Here is a 13,486-nt window from a genome sequence, read left to right as displayed (position 1 = left end):
ATTTGATTTATTATTGTCACAGTGTTTTAGTATACACTGAAAAATATTGTTTCTTGCATGCTATTCAGAAAAAACATACCATTCATAGAGAAGAAAAGGAGAAAGTGCAGAATATTGTGTTACAGTCATAGTTAGAGTGGAGAAAGTTCAAATTAATGCAAGCTAGGTCCATTCCAAAGTCTGGTGGCAGCAAGGGAGAAGCTGTTCTTGAGTCAGTTGGTATGTGTCCTCAAACGTTTGCATCTTTTTCCTGATGAACGAAGGTGGAAGAGAGAATGCCTGGGATGTGTGGTGTCCTTCATCGTGCTGGCTGCTTTTCCAAGACAGCGGGAAGAGTAGACAGTGTCACTGGGTGGGAGGCTGGTTTGAGAGATGTACTGGGCTTCATTCATGTCTTCTTGTTATTTCTTGCGATCTTGGACAGAGCAGGAATCATACCACGCTGTGATACAACAGGAAAAAATGCGTTCTATGGTGCATCTGAAAAAGTTGGTGAGAGTTTTAGTGGACATGGCAAAGATCCTTAGTCTTCTGAGATAGTAGAGGTGTTGGTGGACTTTCTTAACAAAATGGTGCCATGGGGGGACAAGGATGTGTTGTTGGTGATTTGGACACCGAAGAACATGAAGTTCTCAACCATTTCTATTTCATCTCCATTGATGTAGACAGGGACATATCCTCCACTATGCTTCCTGAAGCCAATGGCTATCTCTTTTATTTTGTTGAGATTGAAGGAGAGGTTATTGTCATTGCACCAGTTCACCAGATTCTCCACCACTTTCCTGTACTCTGTCTCATCATTGTTTGAGATCTGACCCACTAGGTGTCATCAGCAAACTTGAAAATTGAGTTGGAGGGGAATTTGGCCACACAGTCATAAGTGTACAAGGAGAATAGTAAGGGGCTGAGGACTCAGCACTGTGGGGCACCAATGTTGAGTGGAGGGGGTGTCATTAGCTATCCTTACTGATTGCAGTTTATGGGTTAGAAAGCTCAGTATCCAGTTGCATTGGGAGTAGCTGAGCCCCAGGCACGGAATTTGGAGATGAGTTTCGCAGGAACTCAATAAATAGGACTCTGACATATGCGTCCTTTGTTATCTAGGGGTTCCAGGGTTATGTGCAGGGCCAGGGAGATGGAAACTGCTGTAGACCTGTTGTGGTGATAGATGAACTGTAGTGGATACAGGCAATCTGGGAAGCCAGAATTGATTTGTGCCATGACTAACCTTTCAGCGCATTTCACAATGACGGGTGTCAGAGCCACCGGACGATAGTCATTAAGGCGTGCTGCCTGGCTTTTCCTTGGCACTGGGATAATGAAACTGGCCATATATCGGGATGATGGTATCAGGATATCTGAAAGTTTCTGTGTGGGTGCAAATAAATAGTAGGCAAAAGGTAATTGTTTAATATGATTTGAGGCTGATTCTAAAATCATGTAGTGACCAAGCTGAGATTTAATGTTGCAGTTGTTTCCACTAACAATTAGACAATCTATTCTTTAAAGCACAAGTCACAGCTACTTTTATTCAATTTTGAATGATTTTCCAAGTAAGTAAGTTGTTGATTACAACAGTTTGTCAATTTAAAAATACAGCTGTCATTACTTATGAAGCAATCAGACATTACTATATTGAGTTCTGGCAATACAACATCAAACTAGCTTCATTATCAAATTCATTTTCATTTTTGTATGCTTTAACTTTTCATTAATTTTGATGCAATATTTGCAGTCCAACCTGTTGATTATTGTTCCATGACTTAACTGTCACAACAATGACAACTGTCCTGATAATCCAATCCAGCAGGACAAGTCATAATGATGGTTTTCCCATGCACACAATTGTAATATTTCTCGGCAGCATTTGGGAAAGGATATAAGCCACTAGGTTTGTCATGGCACCAACGTCTTAATTCAACTTCCTCTGGTGTAGTTAGAAATGATGACGGTTTACATCCTGTAAAACAAAACATGAGCAACATTTTAATGGTTGGGATTCCATGAAAGATTTTCATTTGCACAATGCTGGCTAGACTTGCATTTATTGCCCCTCCCTAATTTCCCTCAAGAAGTTGGTGATTGGTGAGCGACCTTCTTGAACTGCTGCAGTGCCTGAAGATTAGGTACTACCATGATGTTAGGGAGAGTCCCTGGATTTTAACCCAGCGATAGTGAAGGAACAGCAATATATATTTCCAAATCAGCATGGTGAATAACTTGGAAGTGAATATCCAGGTGGTGATCTCCTGTTTTGGTCCTTTTAGCTGATAGTGGTTGTGGATTTGGAAGGTGCTGCCTGAAGAACCTAGGCAAGTTCCTGCAATGCATCTTGTAGGTCATACACAGTGACAACATTCATACGGTTATCTATTTCAGTTCGTTGTCAATGTTACCCCCCCCCAACCCCCCAAAAGACATTGATAGTGGGGGATTCACCATGTCAATTGAATGTTAAAGGGTGATGGTCATTGCCTGGAATTTGTGTGATGTGTGTGTTATTGCCACTTGTCAACCCAAATCTGGATATTGTCCAGGTCTTGCTACAGATCAGTGCAAAATGCTCTAGAACTAGTGGATGCTGGACTCTGAAGCAAAAACAGAAAATGCTGGAAAATCTGAACAGGTCTGACAGCTTTCCGAAGAGTCATCCAGACTTGAATCATTATCTCTATTCTCTCTCCACAGATGCTGTCAGACCTGCTGTGATTTTCAAGCATTTTCAGTTTTCGCTCTAGAACTGGCTGTGCCCTTGACAAAGTTTTTCCAATATAACCAGAGGTGGGCATCCACCCAGCAATGTGAAAATCTTCTCTTTATGTGCTGTCCACAAAAAGTAAGACAAATCCAACCTACTCACTGGCACTCACTTTGGGTTCCTCAAAGGCTACTCAGTTCCTGATCTCATTACACCCTGAGTCCAAACATGGATAAAAAAGTTAAATTCAAGAGGTGAGGTGAGAGTGCAGCATCAAGTGGTCTCAGTTAAATTGGAGTAAATGGGAGTCAGGTGGAAATCTCTCCACTGATTGGTGTCGAGCCAAACACAAGGGAACAAAGCCGAATGTTAGGTCTTAAGGGGTAAATGACCGTCTAATTGGTTCAAAGAGCAGAAAGCAAATCTCTGCATTCTCCGAGGCTTTACTAACTCTACAAACATTACTAATGAGGAAGATTAAAGGATTCCTACCTGAGAGATAAAGTCTCCACCAAGAGACTCGCAGGAGAGAATGTAGTGATGCCACTGGTTAGAATTTGCATGCAGGGTGGGTTTATTAAAGGGCTAGTAACAGTGGGTATAATCCCAAGCAAAGACTGCTTGGAAGGTAAAACGTTCAAGGGCAGTCCAAAGAGGCTGCAAAGGCTGGAGCAAACCAGCTGAATCCGGCAGGGAGCAGAAAGCCAAGAAAGGTTTTGAGGCCCTGCAGAAAATGTGAGAGTTGAGGTGGTCAAGGAAGATACAGTTGAGCCACAAGAGGTCAGAACCAGGCTAACAGATTTTGGAGAGTTAGGATAGGATTCAAGGAAGCTAGAAAGGCTGAAACTAGGGCTGTAGTGTTAAAGAGAAGTCTAACAGGGACCCACAGAGTTGAAACAAGATCAAGGGGCTGAACCAGAAGTCCTGAGTGACTTAGACATTTAAGCTTTAATTGGGGACCCAGAGATATTCCCAAAAAGGTGATGAGACAGTGAGGGAAATGCTTTAAGACACAGGTAGATAGGTTTTTGACAGACAAGGGAATTAAGGGTTATGGGGAAAAGGCAGGAAAGTGGAACTGAGCCACTTCAGATCAGCCATGATCTTATTGAATGGCAGGGCAGGCTCAAGGGGCTTGATGGCCTACTCCTGCTCCTATTTCTTACGTTCTTATGTTCACTTCATTGAAGAGCCAGAGGAGATTACAGAAAGAGCTAAGCTACAATCTGTGGATAGTAGGATTGCAAAAGACTCAACCTCCCATGCTTTTAGGTGTCTAGGGCACCAATAATCTGTCCTGGTCCACCCCATGCCAACACTATAGTTAAGAAAGCCCAACAACACCTCTACTTTCTCTGAAGACTAAGAAAATTTGGCATGTTAGCTAGGACTCTCACCAACTTTTACAGATGCACCATAGAAAGCATTCTTTCTGGTTGTATCACACTTGGTATGGCTCCTGCTCTGCCCAAGACCACAAGAAACTACAAAAGGATGTGAATGTAGCCCAATCCATCATGCAAACCAGCCTCCCATCCATTGACTCTGTCTCCACTTCCCACTGCCTCGGCAAAGCAGCCAGCATTATTCAGGACACAAGCACCCTTGACATTCTCTCTTCCATCGTCTTCTATTGGAATAAAGTACAACTAAAGAACAGCTTCTTTCCTGTTGCCATCATTCTTCCCTGAATGGACCTACCTTGCATTAAGTTGATCTTTCTGTATACTCTAGCTATGACTGTAACATGACACTTACAATCTTTTGTTTCCTTCCCTATGAATGGTATGCTCTATCTGTATAATGTGCAAGAAATAATAGTTTTCACTGTTTGCTAATGCATGTGACAATAATAAATCAAATCAAAAATCAAATTTTGCACAGGAGCAGATATCAAATTTTGAGGGAGGAACTGGATTATTGAGAGGGAAATAACTGAACCAGGGGCTGGTAATGTTACACAGCCCTCATTAAGAGACAAGTAATCAGCATTTATTTTGGAAAATACCTTTCTGTTATAACATTGTTGATAATAAGATCACAAAGTTTACAGTGATTTGGAAAGTAAAGAAGGAGAGCTAGCTGGTGTCGAGGAGTTTTTTCCAGGATAAGTCAGATGCAAAGAGGTACTGTACTGAGACGTGACAGCTTCACCTTTGCTGTGAGTGTATGGTTACAGGGTGAGGAGTTTATAGAGGCAGTTTGTATTATAAACATGGACATTAGAATTTAAGCAGAGAACATAGGCACAAGAAGTACACAGGAAGTACATATAGACTCAAGATTTGTTCAAATATTAGAGGCACCAGGATGCTGCAATAGGATACAGTTCAAGCTGAGTTGAATCACACATAATAAATTACCAGGAGTAGTAATGCCAAGTGCAGTTTTCAATGTTTTGGTCAAAGGGTAAGTCCCTTGATTGCAATGAGTTCCACTGGAATCATCCAGATCCAAGGCCCATAATGTGGCACCTCCAAACTTGTTCTCCTTCAGCCACTCAGCCTGCAGGAATAACATATGAAAATACAATTTAAAAGTATTAAATAAAGTCCTCTTAAATATTGAAAATTTAGTGCTTTTCTATTAAGATATTTTAGCTCAGACATTCCTCTGAGGATTATTCAGTTCCCAAACATGCAGAAGATGGAAAAGAAAGGAGATCCCTAGTAATTTCACAGTGCTTTGAGAGTTTTAGTGCTTTTCCTGGGAAGACAGATAACAAAAGCAGCATTGTAACACCATGGAAATGAACGGGTCAGGTGGGTCACAATGCATGTTGGATGCATTGTGGTCAGGACAAGGAGGAGTGGAATATTTCCTCTGTCATTTCGAGATTTATTTTTGGATAATCTTTTTGTTTTTCAAAGATGATTGCACCCCAAGTTATATTGTACACTACTGCTTTCCTAACAGAGAGCTTGAAAGAAGAATTTTCCCCCACTCCACTGCATCTTCCATGTTTCCATCTGTCACCCTATATGATATTCTATCTACAGCCTACTACAATAATTACCTGAAAAATCTAATTTGTATCCAATCCTAAATAGGGAATAGATTCATCACAAAAGATGAAAGGTGGAATAGGTCTATCACATCACATGGAATGTGGAATAGATCATACAACGTGAAATTAATGTATATAACAATAAGACTTACCAACTATTGGTGCCCCTTACTTGTATATGGGCCTGACCTTCCTCATTTTGGATTGCCACTATGTGTCTAATTCTTCAGTTGAAATATTTTCCAGTCTGTCTTGCCTGACCATTCAAATGAGACCAGGCAACTCCAAGTAGTGCATCATGACCCCAGGGTTTAGTAGCAAAGTGCAGTTGAGTGGAACAGCAGGAGTATGCACACAATTTTTTTTACCTTGCTGCTCTAAAGCAGATATATCTAAATGCCCATTGTAGTTTAAAGATCCTTGACTTTCCAGGTCGAAGTTAAATATCAGGTAAGTGGATAAAATTTGAGGGAATGGGGTAGTGGCTGTGGGGGTGGGGGGGGGCGTGGGGAGGTGTTGGTGGGTGGGGGGGATGGGTGTGGAGGGATTAAAGGTCGGAAAGTTTAGAACTCGGTGGGGAGGATCAGAGGTTGGGTGATGGGATGTTGGGGGGGGTTGGCGTTTAGGAGTTGGAGGTCAGGGATTAACATTTGGAATATCAGAGACTGGAGTTTGGAAGTACATGGGGGTTAGATTTTGGATGATTGGCATTCAGAGGGGTCAGACTTTGGGTTTTCGGGATCTGGAGGGGGTCAGAGGACAAATGGTTGTGCATCAGGGAGGGGCATCAGGTATTGTGGTGGATGTGTTGGGCCTTGGGCCAGGGAAGGTTTGGGTGTGAGGGTAGAGGGGAGAGTGTCCAGCTGCAAATTGCCATTTTTGTTCGAATTTACTTTTCTTGCCAAGATCAGCACAGATTGTCAGTTATCATTTAAATTCACCAAGTTACATAGAACAACAGAATCGCTGCAGTGCAGAAAGAAGCCATTTGGCCTGTCAAATCTGCGCCAAATCACTGAAAGAGCATCCAGTCCAGGCCCTCCCCTTTGCCCTACCCCCAAAACACCATGCACTTACAATGAATAATCCAATTAACCTGGTGGCATAGCGGCACAGTGGTTAGCACAGCTACCTCACTGCTACACAGACCCAGGTTCGATTCCCGGCTTGGGTCACTGTCTGTCTGGTGTCTGCACGTTCTCCCTGTGTATGCCTGTGTTTCCTCTGAGTACTCTGGTTTCCTCCACAGTCTGAAAGACACGCTGGTTAGATGCATTGGCCACACTGCCACGCTAAATTCTCCCTCAGTGTACCCGAACAGGCACTGGAGTGTGGTGACTAAGTGATTTTCACTGCATCTTCATTGCAGCATTAATGTAGGTCCATATGTGTTACTAATGAACAAACTTTAAACTTTAACATATCTTAGGACACTAAGTGCAAATTAGCGTGACCAATCCACCTAACCTGCACATCTTCGGAGTGTGGGAGGAAACCTGAGCACTCAGAGGAAACCCCCACAAACACAGAGAGAATGTGCAAACACCACACAGTTACCCAAGGCTGGAAGTGATGCTGGTTGCCTGGCACTGTGAGGCAGCAGTGCGAACCACATGTTTATATTCAGATCATGTTCAAAATATGTGATATGTGCAATGTGGGGAGAAATGACAATTTAACATAATATGAGACAGGATCCCACACAGAGTGAGATCTGTCAGCGTCAGACAACATTCAGGGTTGTGAGAGTCATCACTGGACAATCCCTTTTCCCAGACAAGACCAACATTCTTCAGCCTCTACTACAACTGAGGAAAATAAGCATGGCTCTTTATTTTTCACTTAAATGATATAACACAATCTGTGTTGTTTTTGTCAGTGCACAGTATTACCATCCTTTAAGCTGATGATTAATAAAAGCTCCATTGTTTGAACTTTATTCATGAACATATCATGACATTTATTAATCTTTAATGTTATTAATGAACTCTAATCTGAATAATTGAAGCAGATTTGTGAAATTCTGGAGGTAAACAACCTACTTTGGTTTTGAAGCTCTCTGGATCATCATATCCAACCCATTGATCACCCTTGACTGCATAAGGAACTTTCTGGTCTTCAATCATTTGTTTGGTCGCAGTCTTCAAAAATGTACAGACCTGTGAATCAAAAAACAATAAGTATTGCTAATATGTCAAACAAATAAGACCACAGACCTTCAAAAATAGAAACAGGAGTAGGACATTCAGTCCTTCCAGCCTGCTCTATCATTTACTAAGATCACGGCTGATCTAACACTCGCTAAGTTCACTCTCCTGTCTTACCTCCATAACCCTTAATTCCCCAACTGATTTAAAACCTATCAATCTCAACTTTGAAAATGTTCAAGGACTCGACCTGCACAGCTTCCTGGGGTAAAGAATTCCAAAGATTCACCACTCTTTCAAAAAAGAAATTCTTCCTTGCTTCCTGAGTTTCATGAACAAGGATCCCCAAGTTCCTTTGTTCTGTAGCTCTCTACAGTCTCTCTCTATGTACATAATAATCCACCTTCTCAGGTGGATTAATGAACAATCTTACAAATTTGCCATTTTTCTGCCCACACACTTAATTTGTCAATATCTCTCTGCAAACTATTTATATCCTCCTTACAATCTGCCTTCCCTCCCATCTTTGTATCATTTACAAATTAGGCCATAGTACACTTGGTTCCTTAGTCCAGGTCATTGATACATCTTGTGAAGAGATACGGTCCCAGCACTGATCCCTGTGGCACTCCACTGGTTACTTCCCTCCAACCTATGAAAGAGCTCCAACCTAAGAAAAGCAAGATTTGGATACGTTATGTGAGTGATTATCAGACACAGTATAATTTAGATAAATGTGAGGTTATCCACTGTAGTACCAAAAACAGGAAGGAAGATCCGAATGGTCATAAATTAGGAGGGGGAATGTGTAACTAGACCTAGGTGTCCTGATACATTAGTCGCTGAAAGTAAGCATGCAGGTACAGCAGGCAGTAAAAAAGGCAAATGTTATGCTGGCCTTCATGGCGAGAGGATTTGAGCACAGGAATAGGGATGCCTTGATGCAAATATACAAGGTCTTGGTAAGACAACACCCAGAATTTTGTATGCATTTTTGTTCTCCTTATCTGAGAAAGGATGTTCTTGCTGTAGAAGGAGTGCAGAGAATGTTTAGCAGACTGGTTCCTGACATGGCAGAACTGACATATGAGGAGAGATTGAGCCTATTAGCATTGTATTCACCGGAGTTCAAAAGAATGAGGAGGAAATCTCTGAGAAACAAATAAATTTTAAACAGGACTAGGCAAGATAATACAAGAAAGAGGTTCCCAATAGTGGGGGAGTCCAGAACCAGTGGTCACAATCTGAAGATAGAAGGTTGACCGTTTAGGATACAGACGAGAAGATATTTTTTCACTCAGGAGGACAGCCTGTGGAATTTGTTTTGTTTTCAAAAGGCAGTTAGATATAGAATGGGGGGAGGGGGGAACAAAGGAAATGGGGGGTGTGGGATCAGGCTATTGTGTTAGATGATCAGCCATGATCGTAATGAATGGCGGAGCAGGCTCAAAGGGCCAAATAGCCACCTTCTGCTCGTATTTTCATGTCTCTGTGCTTCTATGACCCTTTTATCTCTATTCATTGTCATTTCATTTTGAATCCTGTTTGTCCATAGTTTTAGTCCCATTTACATGCAGCATTTTATTCACAATTAATCAAATTTATTTTTAACTACAAAAGAAGAATTTTGAAGGATTGAGAATCAAAAGAAAGTCATTCTTCCAATTAACCATAGGGGACCCAGGAACAGATTACTGTAGTTTATTCATGCTTCAAAAGGGAACTACCCTAGAGAAACCTGTGGAGAGGCACCTTCCTCTAGTACTGCTCTAACAGCTCTGAATGACTCCCTAATGCAGAAATCACGGAGAGCATTCTAATACACCTCTCTGCTCCAAATCACAGAAACAGTCTGCTATACAGTTAGTCAGTACACAGAACATTGGTTTAAAATTCCAATCTTGCCTATGTAGGTTCATTATTAAATCTTCACGCAAAAGCTTGTCTATAATCTTCCAGCTAGAATTTCTGTTCTTCTAAAAGGTAAACAATCTTGCTGGTGAGTTCTGCTGATCTCAAGTTTTCGAGTTAAAGCATTTGACTGGCATGCAATTTTACTCTAATGCAGGGATGTTAGATCTATTATGGCATACGCACACAGAGATATAAATTCAATTGTCATTTGTGCTTTAGGTTATGATAACACAAATGGAATGAGAGGAAGTGCCAAAATGTGACCTTTGCTCTTTATTAATTGTGTGTAGATATTTGGGCAAATTCCCTGCTTATCATGATTGTCTGTCATTTCATTTTGAAAAAAAGTGTACTTTTTTCAGTTCATTCGTTGGATGTGAGTGTTACTGGCTGGTTCAGCATTCACTTATTGTCCATCTGTGAAGGGATTTAAGAATTTGCTGTGGATCCAGAACCACATGTCGGCCAAACCAGATAAGGATGTCAGATTTCTTTCCATAGGTGACATCAGTGAACCAGATGGGTTTTCACAACCATTGGCAATGGTTTTATGGTCAGCATTAGAGTTTGGATTTTTTCATGAATTCTAATTTCACTCACCACCATGGTGGGATATGAACCCAGCTCCCCAGAACATTATCCTGGACATCTGGATTACTAGTCCATTAATAATACGACTAGGTCACTGTGCCATTGAAGATTTTTAAAATATTTTATTTAATTTTCACTGCATCGATAACCCTTCAGAACCCTTGGCTCTGTTTGTGACACTTTGAGCCCAGATGCCAAGGGTTTCATGTCAACTTCAGCACATAATGAAATCTGAAACTTTTGATTTGCTGAGAGATTTCCAAGGTGTTATAAGCTCCACCTGGCACAGTAGTTAGTACTTCTATCTCACAGCACCAGGGACCCAGGCTCGATTTCAGTCTTGGGTGAAGTGGCTGTGTGGACCCTGTGTCTGCGTGGGTTTCTTCCGGATGCTCCAGTTTTCCTGCTACAGTCCAATGATGTGCAAGTTAGTTGGACTGACCATGATAAATTGCCCCTTAGTGTTAGGGAGATTAGCAGGGTAAATATACGGGGATAGGGCTTGGGTGGGATTGTTTTCAGTGCAGACTTGACGGGCTGAATGGCCTCCTTCTCCACTGTTGGGGTTCTATGATTCTTTAACGAAATATTAATTAAATTATTTTCTGCCTATTCAGCAAGTTACCACTATATCTTAATTGACTCGATATTTCAATGAATTGAATGAATTAAACATCATTAGAACTAATTATCTGGATGTCCATATTATTGATTCTTTTGGGAGATTTTGCTCTGTACTAAATAACTGTTCACTGTGTTTGAAACACATTGTGATGTCTCTGAGAACTGATACAAGATGCGATCTAAACCTGGAATTTGCTTGAAAGGTTTTCTGATTTTCAACTATAGTATTACTGGACAATTTACATAATTCCTGTGGGAAATGGTCAATTGTGCCATTTCAGTGGAGATTCTATTGAAATTAGAGTGGGAGGTCAGATGACTGTAGCGATTATGATCTTTCAAAGGTTGATTGATGTAATCATGATCTAATCAATCAGGATCGACTACAAACAAAGTGGTTGATATATTGGGTGGGATTTTATGGCTTCACTCATCCTGAAACTGATAAATCCTGCCTGAGGTCAATGGACCTTCCCATGCTCTGCCTATTGCCCACTCTGATTCCCAAGGTGGGTGAGCCAGTAAAATTTCGGCCATTGAGTTTAACCAGAGTCTATGTGTATGGAATGAGGTGGGAAAGTGGAGTTGAGAATGATCAGATCAGATCAGTCATGATCTTATTAAATGGCAGAGCAGACCTGATGGACCGAATGGCCATCTTCTGCTCCTATGTCTTATGGTCTAATATGGCAGACCAGTTACATGGCAAAAAGATGGGTCTCCCTGTAAAGATTACCTTCACTTTTAATACCTTATTAGAATCCTTACCCAAATGTTGAGGTCTAAATTTCAGAAGTCAGTCGTTTGGCTCTAATTCCTCAACAAACTATTGAACCAAGGGGATGTTCACTCATGTGATTCTCCTTTTTCCACAGAAATTTAATTAAACAAGTTTAAATGTGATGTCTAATACAGTTTTGTCTGATGTTTCTTTGTTGTAAGAATCTACTAGTTGTTCTCCCATGACTGCAGGCTGTTTGGCTGACGCTGGGCCCTGTGCAGGGCTGAAAGAAGCTGTCATCACCTCAAAACTATCATTCCACTGACTGGTTTCTGGAGAAACAAATCTTATGCAGTTTCCAGGAAAATTTAACTTGCAACACTAACCCTGTTCCAACCTCACTATATACCTATAAATATAGATATTATAGATTGAAATCTAATATTAATATAGATGTATAAACATGTATTTACATATGCAATGCATCTATTCAATTTCCTACAGAATCAACAAGGTGATTCTTCCACAATATTTTATCCCTGACCACTTTCTATTTAAGATGAACTTGTGATAATTTATTATGTGATAATCTAATAACATTTGCAGTATCATTACCTCCCTGTAAGCCATGAATCCACGTCTGCCACTGTATGGACCAGGCTCACCACTTTTAGAAACTGGGGCACCAACACCTGTTTTGGAAGTTTTAAGGGTGTAGCTATTTCCAAAGGTCGGAAATGTCACAAGTAGTTTCTCTGCTGGCGCACCTTTGTCTCTCCAGTATTTCAAAATATAATCCTGCAAGGTAATATAGCTTGATACATTAATTGAGGTTTTACAAACTCAAAATGTTTCTGATAATGTTTTGATAAAATTTCAAATAACAGTGAAAAGTCATGAAATATGGACATCAACAAGCAGACATACTTACAACATTTGAGTAAATGCTCTGGCCATGTTTGACAGAGCCCTTGTACAGGGGGCTGTTGTGTCCAGTGAATTGATTCCATATGCCATTAAAATGTTGTGTCATCACAGACATAAAGTCTAAATATCTGTCCAAGAAGCACAAAATGAATCATTACAATTCAGACTTCTTCTTCAATGGTAGAACATTGATTCCTGATCAATGTTGCACAGGCCACGTTTGATGTTGAAGTTTCTTTATTTCTCAGTGAAGCCAGATGGCAGTGTTCAACCTGTTGGAGACTCGTATCTCAGATGATGGGAAATGTCAAGCGACCTTATTCTCCCCTTTCACCCACACTCACCTCCCTCCCATCCCCACCCCCTCAATGCTACTTAATTCAGGGAAGCACTGGGAACCTTGCCAGCATTTATAGCTAAAATCAAGGTCCAGGAATTTGTTGTTGCCCCGTTTCCCAATCAAACAGAACCAAAATTAAAGTAACAAATGTTGTTCCGTGTTGTAGACACAATGGGTGGGATCTCACAGCCTCATTCAGGCGAGTTTGTGAGTAAATGTTATTCGTGTGTACCAGGAGGAGTAGGCAAAGCAGTTAAAATTTTAAGAGTCAATCTTTGATGAAAAGAGATGAGGAGCTATGTAGTTTGGAAGGAGAGTTGCCAGAAAATGTATAATATGTGAAATTCAGGGTGAGAAGAGTAGTATTCCATTATATAGGTGAGTTTGGAGAGCCCAGTGAAGAGTGGTGAAGTAGTAGCAGGAGTAATAGAGAAATTATCTTGTTCAGGAACGCAGTTTATCTTGGGTAACGATATAGCTGGACCACAGATGGGAGTAATGCCTATTGTGATTGAAA

At 40.9% G+C, this 13,486-nt stretch overlaps 1 protein-coding gene across 1 annotated transcript in view; it reads right to left on the bottom strand.

Moving 5' to 3' along the window:
• Positions 1 to 1,763: 1,763 nt before the first annotated feature.
• The window catches only part of LOC145356754 (acidic mammalian chitinase-like), a 30,633-nt gene continuing 18,910 nt past the window's right edge, over positions 1,764 to 13,486 (bottom strand). Inside the window, exons 7-11 of the mRNA XM_080209622.1 lie at positions 12,634 to 12,757; positions 12,318 to 12,500; positions 7,748 to 7,864; positions 5,062 to 5,203; positions 1,764 to 1,960 (exon numbers count right to left, since the gene is read on the bottom strand). Coding sequence (XP_080065748.1) covers positions 1,764 to 1,960; positions 5,062 to 5,203; positions 7,748 to 7,864; positions 12,318 to 12,500; positions 12,634 to 12,757 — 763 coding nt within the window. The remainder of the gene's footprint in view (positions 1,961 to 5,061; positions 5,204 to 7,747; positions 7,865 to 12,317; positions 12,501 to 12,633; positions 12,758 to 13,486) is intronic.

Source organism: Carcharhinus amblyrhynchos, chromosome 22 (genome assembly GCF_965287045.1).
Source record: "Carcharhinus amblyrhynchos chromosome 22, sCarAmb.v2.hapA, whole genome shotgun sequence".
NCBI classification, from domain to species: domain Eukaryota; kingdom Metazoa; phylum Chordata; class Chondrichthyes; order Carcharhiniformes; family Carcharhinidae; genus Carcharhinus; species Carcharhinus amblyrhynchos.
This window is presented reverse-complemented; position numbering and strand designations above follow the sequence as displayed.